Source organism: Chanodichthys erythropterus, chromosome 17 (assembly GCF_024489055.1).
Source record: "Chanodichthys erythropterus isolate Z2021 chromosome 17, ASM2448905v1, whole genome shotgun sequence".
Lineage (NCBI taxonomy): Eukaryota > Metazoa > Chordata > Actinopteri > Cypriniformes > Xenocyprididae > Chanodichthys > Chanodichthys erythropterus.
The window spans coordinates 25,682,885-25,704,519 of record NC_090237.1 but is presented as its reverse complement, the minus strand read 5'-3'; the positions used below and the strand labels follow the sequence as shown (position 1 = coordinate 25,704,519).

At 36.0% G+C, this 21,635-nt stretch overlaps 1 protein-coding gene across 1 annotated transcript; it reads left to right on the top strand.

Annotated features, from left to right (window-relative positions):
- The first annotated feature begins 4,714 nt into the window (after positions 1-4,714).
- Positions 4,715-17,202, top strand: meox2a (mesenchyme homeobox 2a). The gene is made up of 3 exons (XM_067365470.1): positions 4,715-5,503; positions 10,031-10,203; positions 14,953-17,202. The coding sequence occupies exons 1-3, from the start codon at positions 4,984-4,986 to the stop codon at positions 15,172-15,174; spliced, it is 915 nt and encodes a 304-aa protein (XP_067221571.1). The 5' UTR covers positions 4,715-4,983; the 3' UTR covers positions 15,175-17,202.
- Positions 17,203-21,635: the final 4,433 nt, after the last annotated feature.

The following is a 21,635-nucleotide window of genomic DNA, read 5'->3' as shown; positions in this document are numbered from 1 at the left end:
CACACATATATTATGCAAACTCAAACTTTTATTTTGTATGCGATTAATCGTTTGACAGCCCTAATATATAAATAAATATATGAGTTGAATGTATTAGTTGCTTACTCAGATGTTTTATGAAAGTACTTGTATGTACAGAAAATGTAAAATGTATGTACAGAAGTCATGGGTGCAAGAGGAAAATTTTTGTGTACGTGAGACATAGTCTGTAGTCAATCAGACCCCGACTTTCACATGTCAGAAATCTAGTACATATGTTAGTGCAATCGCACCGCTAATCTATCCCATATTTAAGGTTGATACATTTTACAACAGAAATAACTTGCATGGAAGAATATTAATAAATAATAACCCTTAAGAAAAGCAATGGAGTTTAAAACCTCACAAAAATATGTACAGTGCAGGGTGAGTGATGAAAATACTAAAAGAAAATATTTGCATGAAACAGACTGCATAAAATGTATTCAGAATAGACTGATATGCTAAGTAATGTCTGGTATTGTTGCTAGTGGATGTTTTCGTTGAAAGGGCAAACTTGTGAATTTTAAGGCTGAAATCAATTTCATATCATTCACCCTAATATATATATATATATATAACAGGGCTATTTACTGTAAAATGAACTAGTGAAGGCAAAAGGTTGATTAAAATGAGTGAAAAAGATACACTTCATTCATATAAATTAAACCTAATATATTGAGGAAAATTAAGCAGGTCATTATATTATTTCTTTATTGCAGATTTAGTTTAAGTTTGGTATCTTCCATACATTTTGATGTAGAAATATTGAATCAGTGTTTATCTTGATATTTATTTCTGGGATTTGGGATGTGAAAACTATTGAGTATTGTATTTGTAATTATATAATATAATACAATATAAAATTTCAAATGTTCAAAAAAAAGTTCAAATGTAGGTAAAAGGCTTTGAGATGTATTTCAGCTGAATTTTACAAACCAAAAATTGCCTTTAAAGTCTTTAAAACTGTTCAAATCAACATTTATATTAACATTTTTTTTTTTTTTTTTTTTTTTTTTTTTTAATAATTAGTTATTTGAATCTAGTTCTAATACTTGTAATTTCTGTTTTATAGGTTTAACAAAGCAAAATCTCCCCTCTAGATCCTGCTGAAGAACTTCTCTCAACATTTTGCACCGTTGGTAATGTATCCTTAATTGTTTTATCTCATGCTCCCTATTTTTCTTCTCCATGCTACTCTTTTTTTATTATTATTATTTCACCTCAGAAGTGAAACCCTCACATATCACCACTGTTCTAGTTGCTTCATGTGAGATCTAATCAGGCCTCAGTAAATCATCCCACGAGCAAAAAGGCATGACAGATATTGAAAGAGAGAAACCACATAAGAAAACAAATCTTGTGTGAACAGCACCCACACGTCTCTAAAACTCTCCTGATAATTTGACTAATAAGCGGGATAAACAGAGAATTTACGGTACTCACCCGAGAGGTCTGCTGTGTGACCGTGCTTTGAGAGATGAGAATGACCGTCTCTCGTCTTCTCCACTCTCTCTAAATAAGGCCCTGACTCCACGCTCTTTTCCCCATCTGCTAAAGCTATTTCCCCCCAAAAGGCATCTGATTTCCTCTCCTTTACCCATGAGCAGAGAAAGGCCCTGCTCTGTGTGCCGCGTATGTCTCTATGGGTGAAACCTTTGGGACGTCTTGTATGGCGATGCTGTTAGTTCTGCTGGAGTAGCGTGTGTCGCGATGAGCACTGTTACTCTGATTAAAACACTGATACACTACAGTGACTGTAAATTACAACTAATGTATATTCCATAAAGAATCTTTGTGGGATGTTGTTGAAATTATATGGGATATACAGACACACACACAAACAAAAACTCATGAAAGACTCATATTTTATGTTCATGTTGTATGTGTGTGTGTGTGTATGTATATATATATATACATACATATATACAACATGAAAAATGAGCAAAACAATAATGTGTTTATTTTCTTAAATTGGGAATCTAAGTTTGGGAGCTGACCAGGCCAAAATAACAAACAAATGTTCTTTGTTTTAACCCTTGTTGCCTGAACATAATCATAGAGAAAAGAAAATACAATACACTAACCTTACTGCCTAACCAAAAAGAAGAGGTTCAAAAAGTTTACAATAAACAAAAATGGCATCAGACTCCATACTTCCCAGTCCTCAATATTTACAATATATTTACAAAACTATTTACATAGTCAAATGAACAATTGAGAGGGCAACACATACAAAATCTCTTAAAACAAACAAACTCTGCACTACCTCTCCGCTCAGAACAAAAAAGATGTTGTGATGATGACATGCCTTTTAAAGTACTGTACACCTATCAGGACATGGCATCAGTCAGCCTGCAGGAACCAAATCAGATGACGATCCTGAACAGACACATACAGACAATCCCAAAATGACAGAAGCAAACCATAGGGTCTTAACTATATAAATATATATATATATATATATATATATATATATATATATATATATATATATATATATATATATATATATATATATATATATACATACACACACAGGTTTTTTTTTGTGAATTGTAGGGACATTCCATAAGCGTAATGGTTTTTATACTGTACAAACTGTATTTTCTATCGCCCTAAACTACCCCTACCCCTAAGCCTACCCATCACAGGAAACTGTACACATTTTTACTTTCTCAAAAAAACTGATTCTGTATGATTTATAAGCCTTTTGAAAAATGGGGACATGAGGTAATGTCCTCATAAGCCACCCTCTCCTTGTAAGACACACACACACAGGTTTATTTTGCTATCTTAGTGAGGACATTCCATAGGCATAATGTTTTTTTTTTACTGTACAAACCGTATTTTCTATCCCCCTACACTCCTACCCTTATACCTAACCATCACAGGAAACATTCTGCACTTTTACATTTTTAATAAAGCATAGTTTAGTATGTTTTAAAGGCTATTTTAAATATGAGGACTCATGAAATGTCCTCATATTTCATGTTAACGTCATAATACCTGTGTAATACCCATGTCATTATACAAATTTGTGTGTCCTCATAAATCACAAAAATGCGCACCCACACACACACACACACTGGAATATTTTAATTCAGCTTCAGCAAAGATGCACTTGATGCGCCTGCTGCAGCCATGATACGGCATTAAAGTTCCTTGATTATTACGCCTGAATGAGAGTATAGTTCCTAGTCATATCAGCCTAGAAAATCGCAACTTTTTATTTTCTGTCGGTCTTAGTATACGATTTAACTACAGAAGAGTCAAGTTTTAAATAGGAAAAATATCAAAACTCTTTAGTCATTTTTAAGCGCGATGCTAACGGTCTAATCAGATTCAATGAACTATGCTAAGCTATGCTAAAAGTGGTACCGCCAGAACCGGAGATCGGCTGAATGGATTCGAAAACGGTAAAACTCAACTGTTTAACTCTAGGGGAGATGGAAAATGAGCCTATTTTCAAAAAAAGTGGAGTGTTCCTTTAACTGATAATAAGACGTATATACTGTTTCAAAATATTTTAGATTTTTTACAATTTCAAATAAATGTGAAATGTTTCATGGTTTCCATAAAATTATTAAGCAGCACAACTGATTTCAACATTGATAATAATAAGAAATGTTTCTTGAGCAGCAAATCAGCATATTAGAATGATTTCTGAAGGATCATGTGACACTGAAGTTGAAATGATGGTGAAAATTCAGCTTTGACATCAAAGGAATAAATTGTTTTAAAATGTTTTAAAATCAAAAACTTTTCAACTGTAATAATAATTCACACTATTATTGTTTTACTGCAGTTTTGATCAAATAAATGCAGCCTTGGTGGGCATAAGAGACTTCTCAAAAATATTGTATATATTTGGAATAAGTTTTAATTATTAAAAAGAGTAGAAAAATGTGACTAACACTAATTAATTGTAAGTTGCCATCTTCTCCGTCAGTGGGTTTTTGACCTACTTCTTGCCCTCAAACTTGAAAAGATTAAATTTGAAGTTAGAATGAAACCCACTCTTTTCATACAATTTTGGAGCCCAAATTTAACTCCAAATTTGATCTTTAGGGGCCAGTTGTTCAAAAAGTTTAATCTGGATCAGAATGAATCCCATGTTCAGGATCAGGTAAGCTAATCCATCTATCTTTTGTGCTGGTTTTTCAAAGCAAAACTGGATAGGATCACCCATTGTCTTGCTTTTGTTCGTTGTTGATGTTGTAGGTGGTTTGTCAATGGACTGCACAAAAATAAAAAAAACTCAAATCTTAGTGCAGTCACACGACCAATAGAAGAAGATCTACTGCTTAGGGACTTCTAGCACTGAGCCCCTGTCCTCTAAATCATCCTCACAACAGAAGAGAAAGTGCTGAAGATCAACAACTCTCTCTCTCAGCTGCTCTGACCTTCTCAACAAATCTGCCTTTTGGGACCGAAGAAAAAGTACTAATTAAAACAATAAAAAATGATGAAAAAGTTTCAAAAGGGCCGAAATGAAAATCTATTTCTGACATGTTTTAGATGTATCGAGCTGTAGGGCTGGACTGGCTTGATTTGTGACCCAGCCTCCCTCTCATGTTACGGCCCTATTTATAACATCTCCCACCCCTCCTTCAGTCCCAGCCCATTGCCCAAAAGCCCGGCCACTGTTAGGAAGCACCTTTCCCTCTCAGCTGGGCCGCAGTCTGCGCTAGACTGTCAACTGAGATTCAGCTCTCATCATCATCATCAGCAGCTGCTGTTTAGCCGCGCTGCCTGGCAACTCTCGCTCGCGACGTGCATGGGATTATCACACACACACACACACACGTGTACTGACACACTTTTTTCCTTTTCCACTTTTTTCCCCAAGGAAAGAAGCGAAGGAGCATTTTGTGTTTCTGGTGCTTTTAATTAATCTTTTCATCTTTTGGAAGTTTCGCTCTTGTGGTTTCTGTTTCGCTAGCGACCGGTTTCGTGCATGCGATGGATCACACGCTGTTCGGCTGTTTGCGCAGCCCTCACGCCCCTCCGCAGGCCCTGCACCCAGCCTTCGCCCTTCACGGACGCTCCGAGCACCTCTCCACATATCCTGACCTCTCCACCTCCTCTCCTTCTTCTACCTGCATTGTGAGCGGTTACCCAGGTGAGGATGGGGGACTGTTTGGGGGGCACGGGCACCAGCGAGGGCCACCAATGTCCCAGCAGCAGCATCATCATCATCATCATCATCATCTACCCCAACCGCAGCAGACTGGATGGCACATACCGCAGACGGCCAGCGCCTCACCAGCAAGCGTCCGTCTAGGACTGGGCATCTCGGCCCCCGATTCAGGCTCTTCAGACATGGGTCCCGGGGGCCCCAGTCTCTGTGCGAGCACCCCGAGCCTGGGCGGAGGGGTGCCCTCAGGTGCCTCTTGTGTTCCCGGAGGGGATTTCGGACGTCATACGATGTCGCCAGCCGAGGCTGAGAAAAGGAATAGCAAGCGAAGAAGTGACAGCTCTGGTAAGAAAAAGGCTCATTTTTATTTTAATCTTATCTATACTTGGATTCAAAGCAATCTGATCTGATCAAGTCGTTTTTAATTTTTAATTTTTTTTTTTAAAGTTTGTATGTACATTTTTTAAGTGAATCTTACAGGGTTTTTTTTTTTTAATATTGCAATATTGTTCAGTATTATGGTGTACAGTCTCAGTCTCATTGTTTGAAATCAAATTTGTTGAATCATATATATATATATATCATATATATAATTATTTAATATTGGTTAATAATATTCTTTGTAAAATACAAAATTTTATATATGTTTCTTATTTTATAAACCTTATATATAAACAATGTATCAATAAATATTTAGCATATATTATTCATTTGCTGTTTGTAAATAATATTTATATTTGTTAAATACAAAATTATATATATTTCTTATTTTACAAATATCATATAAATTATATTTGAAGTATATTTAAAACATATTACATCATGTTAATACATTTTTTGTAATGTTTTCCGGAATATCAATCATTCTTCCGTTATTTTAGTTCCCATTAAACACATGAAACACTGTTAAAACATTTAAGTTTGTTTTATTGTAACTGAAAAAAGAATTTAACAAGTCATGGTGCATTTTAACAGCCTTCACAATCAGACTGAGTGCAGTACCAGTGTTTTTGGAAAATGATTCTCTTACCGTTCGGAAACGTGGAGCCGTGTTTTTGCCTGTGAGAGTTTTGTAGGTGTTGGCTTACACGCACAGAAGCAATTATTTTGGCTAGCAGAGGGCAGATTGTAACTCTTGTGTGGGCATTTAACTGCACGCATGATTCACGTTTAGCCTCATCTGTTTCATCTCCTCACTTTTTTGGCAAGCACAAATAAGGCTTGTGGTAAAGTAACTAATGCCATGGTCTGAGAAGGAGAACAGGGACGCCTGTGTTGGCATTTAACACGAAAAGTCAAACGTTAGATGACAGCAGTGCTTTAAGCAGCTTTCTCTTTGAATATAATTTGTTTGTACATTGGAATCAGAACGGGAATATACTGTTACTTTATTTTTGGATTTGCTGATGGGCAAAACAGGCTGGGAGATATGAAGTAAATTGAAGGGTGTTTGGTTCACTGCAAAAGAAGTTGTTTAATCTGATGGGCATCTCCAGTTTGTTTTGTCTGGAATAGTTGCCACTCATGTTAAAAAATCAATTTAACACTGCATAAAATGGATCATAAAATGTATTTTTACGATCTTGTTACTTCAAAGGGAATTTTAACTACTTTCTGCCCTTTAAAACAAAGTTCAGGTCAAGAGGCACAGCCCTGCAGATGTTGATTTATTCTCATTTGTGCCAACCTGAAATTAACATAACATAAATACACTTGTTCCACTGCTGGAAAAGTCTAACAGAATTGGAGGACTCTGCACTAGCTCAGAGTTTTTATTTATTTATTTTTTTAATACATTTTACACTTTAGTAGAGGTAAAAATTCAGATATCTTACAATTCTTGGTTGCAATTCTTGTATATATAATATATCTATCTATCTATATATATATTTATATATATATATATATATATATATATATATATATATATTAATATATAAATATACTTCTATTAATTTCTGCCTGTTTTTATATATATATATATATATATATATATATATATATATATATATATATATATATATATATATATATAAACAGGCAGAAATTAATAGAAGTTATTTATTTATTTATTTATTATTTGTATTAATAATTTTGAATATTATTTGAATATCTGTGGTTATTATTCTACTCCTGTAGCAGAATTTTGTCTCAATTTACAATAAACATAGAGTGATAACCATGTTTTAGTGTGTAATATTGTTTTAGGGGTTGTTTTAGCTTCGAAATAGATTTTATTTATTGACAATGTATTTAATACGTAATTCTCGTGGATGTATTTGGGCCATTTGAACAGTGGTGATCTATTTTTTTATATATATGTGTGTGTGTGTGTGTGTGTGTGTATATATATATATATATATATATATATATATATATATATATATATATATATAATTTAAATTATTACAATGTTTTAATATACTTTCTATTCTATTGATGGTAGCTTCATTTTCAAAGCAACTATTGCATAACAAAAAATGAAAGACTTTGCTATATCGAATGCTTTTATAATGAGCACCAATAAATGCAACAAGGGCTGATTTAATAGTAAAACTGTCAACATATTTTTCAGTTCAATTTAAGATACGTTCATTTTATGATATATTGTTTGATTTATTCAAAGCATGTGTGGATGTTCTAATAAAACAGCACATGCCTGGTTTGGATAGAAGACAGCAGCCTAGCGTGTATTTTGTCATGTGGGTTTTCATGATATTCATTTTGGTTTCTTGTTTTTTTCACCAATAAATCTCAGCCCTAGTGTGTTAGTAGAATATTAAAGTAAATGTCTCAATTTTCATTGTAGCTGTATTTTTTAAAATCATCTTTGAAAGCTTAGGCTGCCCTGCTTTTTCCCCTCATAGTACTTTTCTTTTTTTAAAGAAGAGATAAAAGTTAAAGCGCAGGCCTAATTGGTGCGGTGTAACCGCCGTGTCGCAAAGCCGGGAAAAGTTGCCTTAACTTAGAGCAGCTCTGTTCACAAAACACTGCTTGTGTTGGTTTTTCTCACTTCACAATGGCTGCATTTGACTCGCAATAAACGTGTTTTTTTGCTCGTTTTAATTAGACCCACATTCAGCCGACTCTTTAAAATACATCTGGTGAAATTTTAGCTAAAACTGGGTATAATCAGGGATGTCACAGTTGCAATTTGATGTGCTGTCTTTGGAAATCACCTGATGATTATTTGTTCAAAGTCTCTTCATGAGCATAGACTGCAACTTCTGTGCTAAACTACAATATTGTCGTTGCACGACCCGTTCTTGATATTTTCATCCTGAGTCCATGTCCTTGTCAGCCTCTGCAAATCTCAACCTGTAAATTATACTGTTAAATAACCGGTTTGGCATGTGTTTATAGCCATCATGATGTAGCTGACAGTGGCCGTTTCACACTTCATCTGAACATCCACCTACAGCGATGTGTATAATAAAACTGAAACAATACTTTGCCATTTCAGTGTATCTCAGAGACACCTTGAAGTTCTGTTTAAAAACAATGTTTGAGAATCCGACCAGCCTGACACAGCAACAGTGGCTCAACCAATAGCATGAGTTTGGGGGTGGGGTCAGTCTGACTAAATGGCAGTTGAGGGAATTGTGAGGGAAAATATGTTTGAATACAGTTTTAAATTACAAATCTGATCACTTACTTTCTTCAGTGTAATACAGAAGAATATATTTTGTAGAATGTACAATGAAAGTGAGCAACATTTGGCCACCATTGACTTTCACTGAAAGGACAAAAAAAAGACATTTTCAAAATATCATCCTTTTTTGAAAGTAAGTTTTGGAACAGTATGAGATAAGTAATATTTCATTTTAACTTTCCCTTTAAGATGGGATAGTACAAAGTATTTTAACATTGGAAAAAACATAAAAAATGATGTACTTGAAATATCATGCTGACTTGTGCTGAAATGGCAGATCTCGCCACTTGCGGATGGGGTCTCATTAAAGTAGACTCTATTTACAGCTGGGTTTTGGATTGCTAGTTGGATTAGTGCTCACTCCACACCCATAGATAAATGAACCCAAAAGCTCGATAAGCCCTTTGCAAGTGAGTCACAGCAATTTGAAGTCACCATAAAGGCGAAATAAAATTTCCTTCCTCATGTGTCAAAACAACAGAAGTGCATGCATCTTCAGTAGGATGGATTGCAAGGCTAATTTGACATTTCCTCATTGACCTTTTGCGTTTCCCATTCAAGAATAGACTAGACATAATTGAGTTCTTGCAATAACCACATGTAATTGTATATATGCGCTTTTATGCGTTCATGTTCTGTCACTCCAAAAAAACATCTGAAACTGGGGGAAGCGATTCGCTGTAATTGACAGCGCGAGAGCGAGGGAGGGAATAAGAAACACTCCACTGAAAACTGTTGTGAGCTGGCAGCTCCTGAGCCACGAGTGGAAGACGCACATAAACTTTTGAGGTAAATAAACTAAGGAAATATATTTTTACACATCCTCCAGTACTGTTTTGTTCCATATTAAAACTACAAGGGTAGCGGATTCCATTAACAGTAACCCAAATGAAGTCTTTGGAAAGTGTTATGGTGAGCGCCAACTCATTGTGAGAATCTATATCGCGGTTTATGAAAACTCACGGCTGACTTTTACAAACAGCTGGCATGCACAATTGCAGCATCGTAAAATATGACTGGCAGAATTCCTCTGCTTTCCTTTATGACATTTCTGGGATTTCAACCCTGCAGTGATTGTATTTAATTGGAATGATTGCATTGAAATGAACTGATTGTGTTTCAAAGCCCATTTTTGACTTTGTTACTGCTCTTCGAAAGTTTTTGTGACTATTTCTAACTGTTGGTAATGTTTTCTTCCATTCTTGTTTTTTTCTTTTAAGAGTCCCAAGATGGGAATTACAAATCGGATGTGAGCAGCAAGCCAAGGAAGGAGCGGACAGCATTCACCAAAGAGCAAATTCGAGAACTGGAGGCAGAATTCGCCCATCACAACTATTTGACCAGACTCAGGCGGTACGAAATCGCCGTAAACCTGGATCTCACGGAAAGGCAGGTGAGATGACCGAGCGCGACCTGGTACTTGTTCATCAATCATTCTGTCAGAAGCTGCTGCTGTTTTTTTTTTTCTGGGTTCAGTGGTTTTCTATCCAGCCATGGAATGGGACTATTGTATTCCAGATGTTTCTGCAAGCTCTCTTTTTGGCTGTAGTCAAGTAACGGGAGAGGCGAAGGAAGTTCTGTCCGCTAAGGCACTTCCGCCTTGCTGCTCCGTCTTACAAATTGGTCTCTGCGTGGGAAGGCACTTCCTACAGGCATATGTGAAATAAATAGCACATGACACTTTATGTGGAGCCAGAGATATATTGGTTATTGTAACTATTTGATGTTTTAACCAAACAACTATGTAATCTTATTAAACTATTGAAGTTTATTGACTCTTACAGACATAAAGAGATGACATAATGCTTGCTGTTTTTGAAATGACATCATTGGCAGGTCATTCTGGCCTAATTCAAAACACCATTCATAACATGTTTAACTGCTCAATGAACCATGCAACGGCTTTAATTTATAATATATCCAGTACATCGCAGTATTTTAAACTTTTTGGTTATATAAGACTTTGCAGTTTGCCATGGATCCCACAAGGAAGTGACATCTGTGGCCTTAAATTATGCTACATTCTCTGGGGATACATTCCCAAGGCTTAGAATTAAAAACCTTGCCACACGACAAGTAAGCAAATCCGTCTCCTGCAATGTGATCCCTGTGTGAACCTGCTGGAGTTCTTGGTGGCAGGAGTAGTACTATGACTGTAGGCCAACCACTATTTTGCACACGTAAATTCTAATCATAATAATATTGCAGAGCCTAATTAAAACGTCTATCTTTAATTAAATTTATTACAGCACCTGCAAGACAGCACTGTATTGGTATCCCTAAATGTTTTTGGGGTTTAGAATTAAACTCCTTCAGTTAATTCAGTCTGAACTGCTTTTCATACAAACTCCATTCTAGAGCTGCAACTAATAATTTTTTTTTTTCATAATCGATAAGTTGGCTGATTATTTCTTCGATTACTTGATTGCCCTTTTTATTGACGAAACACTCTATTCTACATCCTTCCCAATTCTGTCCTTCAAACAACTAAATGCTATGAAAACATGTATAGTGAATATCTGCATTTGTGCTATACATGGTGTAAAAGAGTTATAAAGCAAAAGGACAGTTTAAATCCCTACATTAAATATGAAGATAATAATAAAGAAAAACAAAAACTCAGTGTTAACAGGTAAGAGGAATGTTCAGCAGGAGCACACACATTCACTAGTCTGGACACATTACCCTGCTATTGTCAGTTCTTAATCCTGTAAATATAAGAAACGCCCCACGTTTATGTTCAATTACACGCTGTTATCCCTTTACATTTTGTCTCCCTCTCTATTGCGTTCTGTCTGTTTTACGTGCATGCCCGCGCCAGCTGTTTAAAGGCCCACTGAAGTGCCTTGGAACACGCAGCTTTATTCACTGTGTTGACGTAATTTCTATGAAACAGGAAGACAAGGCGGGATTTATCTAGAAGCCCCTCCCCTCTTTTCAAAATAGCCAATAGCGTTTCGCCTAGATCACAGCTCGGCTAGAGCCGTTGAGCTCGTAAAACCAAATTTTCCTCATAATCTCTAACCGTTTCTCCTCCATATTGCTTTAAAATAAAGCATTGCTTGTAGAAATCAAATGTGTCTGAACGTGCCGTCATATGCCGACTCACGCGTAGGGCTGGGAACCGGCTTTACTGACGAAATGCGCGTGACAATCGCATGCGATATATTGCCCAGCCCTAATTGATAATGACATTCGTTGTCGATGATTTTCATTATCAGTTATTATCGATTAGTTGTTGCAGCCCTATTCCATTCAAACTTTTATTTATTTACATTAGATTTTTAACTTTTATTTATATGTTTTTAACTTCATTTTTTAAAGAAATTTTAAAGTGTGACAACTTCCCATTGAATTTTCAGCATTCAAAATGTAATATTCCTGTTTTAGAATTCAGTCCGAATTTCTGAACATACAAACTCAATTTTTTTGTTTGTAAACAAACAAATTCTAACTTGTAGTATATATTTTTTTAATATTTTAAAATTAATGTGTGATAATTCCCATTTAACTTTTTTTTTACCTAACAAAAAACTATGATGTCATCCACCTTAGTGAATTCTTATTGGCTTATTGTTGTTTTTTCTCTTTATTGCATTGATTTAACCATATGGGCATGCACTAACCAGTGAGCAGTAACTTACTGGACATTTTCAGACTGAGAGAAGATCTGCAATCGTTGCATATATATTTTAAGGGTGACAGTCTTATAGTGCTGACAGTAATGAACTTGGGTGGCCAATTGAATAGTGTTCTAGCAGACCTTAAAATACAAAAACTATTCCTTGCAACTTAAGGTGAAGGAATTATTGTGTTGAACGTAAAATGAATTTGAATGTAAACTGCACCTTTCAATTGAATGATTGCCATTTAGAAAAAAAGTCTGATCATGTATGAAGAATTCAGGTCCATTCCATGTGACTATCTACAACATTATACCCCGCTAGAAATAAATTTTAGCGTATGGTGGCCCGGTCCCCCAGCAAACCTTACTTGCACTGCAGTGACCATTTAAGAAACAGCTAAATCATCATTCTGGGAAATGTAAATACTGTCTCTGAATTAACTCGCAAGGAAAAGACAGAAATGTCTGATGCCGCAGAAGAGATGGGCTGAAAATAGCTGCCAAATATGTGCATTGAAAGCAATGTTATTTTTCAAGCGTCTTCAGAGAAACATAATTCCAAACTTTGTGGATCATGCATTAGAATAGCAGGGTGGTCATATGATCACGTGGCACATTTGCACCTGATCAAGGGATATTAGCTTACTGGAGTTTGGTGAGTCATTGCCTGATCTACCTCTCCAATCGCTCTGCCAACAACCACAGTAAACAGATCATCTGCACCATCGGGTTGAACATACAGACTAATTTGATGAAGACAAATTACACTATTTAAAATAAAGGTTCCAAAAAGGAACGATGGTGCATGTTTAGTCATGTGAAAATATTGTAACTGCAGATATCTATGATAAAGATATGTTACTTTGTACAATCTTCATATTACACTCCTGAAAAGATGACAGAAAATGTACTCGCAATTACTGTCATGCATCAAAATATGAGGGCAATTGTATGGAGTCAAATTAATGCCTTAAAGTTTTGCAAAAAAAAGTTTTGCAAAACAACAACAAAAAAAGAATTGAGCAATAAAAAAATGTTTTGCAGACAAAAATAAAGAATTGCAAAGGAAAAATAAAGTATTGAGCAGAAAAAAAGTTTTACAAGCAAAAATAATAAATTGCAAAATAAAATAACGTAGTGCAAAAATAAAAATTAATCAATTACATAAATCAATGACAGCTGTAATCCTATTTTATCTTTGCCACATATTTTTCATGCTCAAACCTACTAAATCATTTGCAACGCTCATTTTATTTTGCGTTTCAGTCAAGCGTGCGCTCACGATACCGGTTTTCTTTTGTGCTGCACTCTTGGATCTCTTTATGGCACTGGTTTGACGTGGGGGTGGAGTCAAGAAACGGGGGCACGTCCCCGCGAAACACCTCATCGGCAAGAGACGCAGATCGCAACAGAACAGATCAAGCATAGAGACAGAGCGCATTTATTATAATCTGAAAACCACACCCACCGAGGGAAAATCAATCCAATCATCTCCATTGACTTTGTATTGCATGAGGCTGCCTTCTTGTCTTTTCTGACTCATTACAAAAAACAGAACAATGCCTAAAAGCTGCTGTGTGACAAGGTGTACAGCTAACAAGCTAAAAAATCCAGAAATAAGTTTTTATAAGCTGTCGACCCCAAAAAACGAATGTTTAAGGACACAAAAGTGGATACAGGCAGTGAGACAGAGCTCAACGGGTCATATTACTATAAGAAATGCATTGGAGGGGGTCGTAATCGGCGACAACATATGATTGCATACAAAAAGAATTTGTATACAACAAAGAATTATTTCACCTGTCACCGATTACGTTCCTCTCCAATGCATCACGCCCCCGCGAAATTGACTCCACCCCCACGTCAAACCAGTTCCATAAAGAGATCCGCACAGAAAAGTGCAGCGTAAAAGAAAACCGGTATCGTGAGCGCACGCTTGACTGAAACGCAGAATAAAATGAGCGTTGCAAATTATTTAGTAGGTTTGAGCATGAAAAATATGTGGCAAAGATAAAATAGGATTACAGCTGTCATTGATTTTTGTAATTGATTATATTTTTATTTTGCACTACTTTATTTTATTTTGCAATTTTTTATTTTTGTTTGCAAAACTTATTTTTTTCCGCTCAATACTTTATTTTTCCTTTGCAATTCTTTATTTTTGTTTGCAAACAATTTTTTTATTGACTCCATGCAATTGTGTTTTAGACCATACATGGCCACACATTTTTGACTGTGATCTGGATGCACCAGATCTAATAAAATAATCATGCCAGAAGTAGTGTGAGAACTTTTTCTATTATGTCTGGTCTCTCTGTATCATCTCATTGAGCTTTCATTACTTTTTACACATGCGCAGTAAGATGATTTAAGCATTTTTCATCATTTTAGTGAGGAGAAACTTTTGGAAAATGTTAATGTGAACGAAGAAAGGAAAACGCCATCTTATTTGGATTAATGTAGATGTAACGTAGGAGTGTAGGATCTGATAACTCATGTGTCTTTCTTTCCCACTAGGTAAAAGTGTGGTTTCAGAACAGACGGATGAAGTGGAAGCGAGTTAAAGGAGGCCAACAGGGGGCGATAGCAAGAGAAAAAGAGCTTGTGAATGTGAAAAAGGGAACGTTGCTTCCCTCCGAGTTTTCTGGAATTCCTGGACTCCACCATACACCGGACTCACTTATCAACAATGAGGACAGCCACGACAGTGACCAGAGCTCTGAGCACGCTCACTTATGATACTCTAAATGTTTATCTGGGGTCATGTTCAGTTAGGGATTATGTTAAGTACGGACTGAAAGTACACAAAGACTGCACAGCAGATGATACGTGCCAATGAGGAGGCACTGCACCACGACGCCTTTCAGGACAGTTCATGTGACGCCTCAAAGTAGTGACAATGCTTGCTCAATATGTAAAAATGTACACAGGACTGATATAATGTTGTGATGCAGAATATTTGTGATACTTTGGCATCAATATTCACAAAGAAAAGGTGCCTTGCTAGTTTGAAGGAAATGTTTACACGTTTGAAAATGCCGTTAAATGCATTAAAGGTGCTGTAAGCAATTTCGAAATCCTCCCTGTCAGACAAGCCAAAGTGTTTTACAGAGCCTAGGGATTTCTGTCAGGTCATATGGATATGTTCTGCATGCTATTCTTTTAAATAATCGCTTACAGCACCTTTAAAGTACCCTTCCACTGCTGTTTTACTTGAAAGATAGAATAGCAGTTAAAGGGATAGTTCACCCAAAAATGAAAATCATCCCATGATTTACTCACCCTCAAGCCATTCTAGGTGTGTATGAATTTCTTCTTTCACCCGAACACAATCAGACTTATATCCTGGCTCTTTCCAGCTTTGTAATGGCATTAAATGGGGGCTGAGTTTTTGAAGTTCCAAAAAGTGCATCCGTCCATCATAAAAGTAATCCATACAACTTTAATTAATTGTTAATAAATGCCTTCTGAAGTGAAGCAATGGGAATTTTGTAAGAAAAAAGGCCAAATTTAAAACTTTATAAACCATAATCACTAGCGTCCGGCAACGGCTGTATACGAGTCTAGTTCCGGAGGAAGAGTGACCTCTGACCCGACGTATTGATGAACGCTTAAGCACAATGGATAGAGCAAAATAAAACACTGTTCACGAATTAGAAGTTGTAACACAGTTCGTATATACGGGAAGGAGGAGGCGGGAACTGGCGAACATTCAACAAAACTTTAATACCAAAATAAACAAATACAAAACGAAAGTAATGCCGGCAGACCCTCGCGGACGACTGCCGGCCACACAAACATAATAAAACATAAAATAATATCCAGGCCTGGTCCTCTCTCGTCCTTCACGATCGTCGCTCCTCCTTTTATGCTCCCGGAGCTCCTCTGTGAGAGACTCAAGGCCGGTGCGCCTCCCAGGTGATGCTCGTTATCACTTGCGTCACCGGCCTCGCGCCGTTCCCTCACGGCTCTCGCCCGCTCTGGTCGCCACAGAAGTCTAAAACAAGAATTTTTAAAAAGAAATGTCGGAGGATTTCATTATAAGAGATAATTGCATATTTGTTTGATCCGCGAGAGGCGTTTAAGCTTACAATACTCCTACGTCCTGCATCATACGCTGAGAGGTCACTCTTCCGCCGGAACTCGACTTGCGTACGGCCCTTACCGGAGGCCACTGATTATAGTTTTGAATATGGATATTGTTTCTTACAAAAACCCATCACTTTGCTTCAGAAGGCCTTTATTAACACACTGGAGTCGTATGGATTATTTTTATGATGGATGGATGCGCTTTTTTTTTGAACTTCAAAAACTTGGGCGCCATTACAAAGCTGGGAAGAGCCAGGATACTTTTCAATATAACTGATCCGATTGTGTTCGGATCAAAGAAGAAAGTCATATACACCAAGGATGGCTTGAGGGTGAGTAAATTATGGTATATTATAATAACTGTGTAAATTATGATAAATTTCATTATTTTTGGGTGAAGTATCCCTTTAAAATTGACTGGTCGAATCTGGCCCAACAACATTCCATTCTGATCTTGCATTGAAAAGGTGTATGTTTTAGTTTGCACTGTCAGTTTCTGTGCCTTAATTGATTTCTACTGTATGTTTTTGTACAATTTCGATGTAATCGAAATAATGATCAATCAAGTGTGCAGGAGAGTCAAAAACATTTCAGATAATATTATGTCATGTAAATATAAGAATTCTTAGGTTCCCAAGATCTGACAGCTGTATCATGCTTCAACAATAAACTTTTCGTATGTTGCTTGGTATGATTTTCTTATCATGAATCATTCTTGGAGGTTAGCTAATGAAAGACACTGCCTGAAGAATGGTTTTTGACTACAAAACTGACTGCCAGGGCTCAACAATAAACGAGTTTTAGGGGTCAGTTCGACAGAACTGTCGCCCTATAGACCCTTTTCACGGATTGGGAGTGACGGTAAAAATGACATCTTTCTCTCTTCTGACTGCCGTTTTCAATCGCTCTCTATTTTTTTCCTCTTTTTGAAAGTTGTGAAAACACTATTGTGTAGTTTTTCTTTTGCTGTTTACGCAAATGGAAACACAAAAATATATTTAATGAAGTCTTTCATTCACTGTTATAAAAGTTTACCCAACTATGACGACTTTAGCTTCTGAGAAACCCGGAAATGTGAAAAGGGTCTATTGGGCCTCTGCTATATCATACATTTTTTGATTATGTACATGCATGTTTATGGCTTTCAAAATTTCAAGTTTTCTATGACATTTTGGTTGTGAAATACTATTTTTGATATTTGTGATCAGATTCTTTGCTGCAGACCTTTGATTATCCAATTCAACCATACTAAGCAAAAGTGACTTTAGAAAAACATCACATTTTTGTGATTTCAATTTTGGCGTGAAATTGCCTTTACATTTGCCAAAAATTTGCCTTTTTTGTTGCTATTAAAAAAAAACAAAAAAACATCCTAGATGAGAAAAAGTAACGCAAAAGTAATATAACGCATTAGTTTCCATAAAATGTAACTAAGTAACTAAATTAATTACTTTTTTAGGGAGTAACGCAATATTGTAATGCATTACTTTTAAAATTAACACTGATGACGAGACGCATGGGTGAGTGATGCATGTAAGCAATTTCGTGAGAAAACCATCCCGGACAGGTCTAAAATACAAGGATTAATGATGTATTGACTCATTTAAATGTTGTTAATTTTGAACAAAAAGTTCCATAGTGTGCCTTTAAATAATGAAAAAAATACATTTAAAATTAGAAACTCAATGTAAATTTAAATGAATTTAAAAATAATATAAATATTTTATATGTGTTGAAAGTGTATTAACTACTGGCCCAACTGAGCAGGCAGAAAAGTCATTCTTGTTGAGCTCTGCTGCCAGTATCTGATTATTGAAATCATGCATGTTCCCTTTAGCTACTTATTCCAACACAGTTTTCTCAAAACAGATGCATTTTAAGCTATTTAATGTGAAGACATCTACTGCCTCTAGTAGCGAGTGATCTGGAAAGATTTGTTGTAGTTGGAATTAGTTGCAAGACTTGGGTCACTCTGAATCTACTTTACTGATGCTGAGCAATAGGCACCTCCTTACAAAAGCATGCATGCAGATGGACTGGAGCACAAGCATTGACACACAAGCATTATTGTGTGTTCAGCTGCGAGTCTAATTTGTCAAGAACATTTTCTAACCCACAGCAACTTCAAATGCCTTAAGCTGAATGTTTCTATAGAAATCCATCCAGCGAGGGTCTGCGACTCATCACCATGATTATGAAGCGAATATGCTGAGGCTGAGCGAGGAGCCTACATGAATAAGTTATAGAGGAAGGGGCTATAGAGGAATGCTAAATTCAGTTTCTCCTCCAGGCAGGGTCAGGACTTCTGCCTTAAGTCTGAGAGGTGGGTGAGCAAACGGGGATCATATTCTATTACAAAATCAGGTCTGAAATATTGTTATGGCCCATTCTTGCTGTCGCCACCGAGTGAGCCTGCATTTTAATTCATAATGCAAGACACGTCTGCCCACCAGGACCAGTGATTCTGAGGGTCCTGCCAAAGGAATCAGTTGTAGCTTCAACTGCTTTTGACGGAAGAAACCACAAAAAGATATTTTGTTGGAATGTTTTTGTATCACCAAGGAGATTTCTGGAACTTCCTCCACAATGGAATAGAGAGGTCACACACAAAGTCACGGTACTCTCTGTTTCACATCTAAGACTTTTATTACTGCACTTTGACTTCTTAGGTTCTTTCCTGGACAGGAAAAGCTACATTGTTTTAAATATAGTCCGAGCCAAAAACAGCGGTACAAGCTTCTCCAAAATATATTGTAAATTACAGTTTGTGCACATTTTTCCTCTACCATGACCCCCAATTTGGAGTCATACACAGTATTCATGATACATTTATTTCAAATATGTATTTCAAATAAAAAATAGTATTTTGTCATTTGTATTTGATAGGTTGATGAAAATGGCTTCGCGTTTTATATTTTTAAAATACTGTAAAATACTTTGTAAGAAGTCTACATGATGACATCATAAAATTGCGGCCTCTGATTGGTGCCTACTCAGTATTGCTAGTTTGCTATGAATACAGGTGCCATCTGTTGTCTTATTATGAATGACTTGTTTGTCATTGAGTCAGTGTTGCTGATGCGAAGTAGGCCCTTTGTTACCAAACATCAAGTAACTGAATTAGGATACAATTATGAGTCATTCGCAAACATTATACTGTTGGTTACTTTAAAACTAACCTTCATCTGGGATATCACAGGGATATGTGAATATTTTATCTGTTAAAGCCACAATATGTAAATTTTCACAGCTAAAGCTCACTCATTCAAAACAAAGGTGTAGCTCGATGACACCTTGATTTTGTGGAATCATGGGAGGTGTTGTCTTTGTCTACAGCCGGTGGAAAAGAATCGGGACTGGACTCAGGCAGAAATCATGTTTATGGATGAGATTATTAACGTTACTGTTGTATGAAGCAGAGCAGGGCCGAGTGCTGTGAGAGTTAAACGAGCGGGAGCGATTGCTAATGAGAGACGAGCGCGACACACTGCTTGACAGCAGTTGAGCTTTTATTATGCTTCCGCTTCTTCCGGTCATGTGTATGTGGGGTAACGCAGCGCTGTTTATCATATTAGATACATTTGGGTGTTGAAAGTTGTTATAGTGCTACTCTGCCTTCGCTCGGTGGCTACTATGACACTTGTTGCACACTGCAGTAAGCTAGATCGATATTAGTCATAGTGAAACATAAACCAAGAAAATGAGACTTAATGTGTTGAGCTATATAACATGATTAGTTTTCTGTCGATGAATGAATCCAAACAGTTGCTCACTTGTCTAATAAAACACATAATATACAAAAGCCCCTTTGATGTTTCCATGGTTTCTACAAAATAAAACCGGAAATCGAGGGTAATGATGTCATTGATAGGTGACGCATGAACACGGTCATGATTAAAATTGCTTATTTCTCTGGATTTAAACATTCTTGGAAACGTTTGGGATACCAAGTTAACAAAATATATAAAATTGTTCTAGTGGGTTTTGGATACTTTAATCCAAAAATCCTACATATTGTGCCTGGTTGCATATGTTAGATTTATTGCATGACAAAAGCTGGTGCTATCAAACATTGTTTACTTAATCAACTGAGTCGATCAAATATAGGCCAAATGATGGAAGGTTTGCGAAGAAATTTCATGCTCCCTTGTAAAAGTATTTTTTAGTATTTTTAAAATACAAAAATACTGTAGTTTATTTTGATACATGGTGTGGCTGCTGTATTTTGTAGTTTATTTTGATACACTTAAAATTAAGGTATTTAGTATTTTATTTTAAAATACATTTTGATGTATTTTTGTCCAACCCTGGTCATACAGTATCTATATCTCTCTTTCTATTTTTATCAGTATAAAATACTTTTTGCTATAAATGTCTCACATTTCATTGCTTTACCATTATCATTATTCAACAATAATTTCAAATTGTATAACTATAATGTAAAAAGTGTGATAACATATCATTTATTCAGTATTTACTGTATAAGAAATAATTTCTATTCATGTAATTTATGATTGTCCCTCATTGTTTTAACCAACCAATGTTTAAATTCCATATACATTAATGTAAATTCTTAGGAAAAAAAACATGCTTTTTAGTTTTTTTAAAAAGTACATCATAATGAATCAATCGTGCCCTAAAAATAAAGAAAAATAAAAAATAATTAATTAATAAAAACAGAAAGCTATTCAGATGATATTTATCTCCTTTCATGTCTTTTGGTAACCCCAGCTAGCAAATTAATTTATTAATTTATTTTACTTTGTTAAAAAAGCTTATATTGTTATATTGTTCATGTAGTCATTGTTCAATAAATCAGTCAATCAATAAAACCTGGCATATGTAAAATGTGTGTGTGTGTGTGTGTGTGTGTGTGTGTGTGTGTGTGTGTGTGTGTGTGTGTGTGTGTGTGGTCATTGTGTTGTGGGGTAATTTTGTGAGATTAGCACGAATAGACTATTATCGATATACTATCTATATAATCGCTCAGGGTCTTTCTGCAATAAAAATAAATATATGCCAATAGGTCGACTTGTATAATCTTAGTAAGGGCTTCCTTGTCTTGTGTCATGTGACCACATCATCTAACTTCATGACTGCGTTACGGTGAA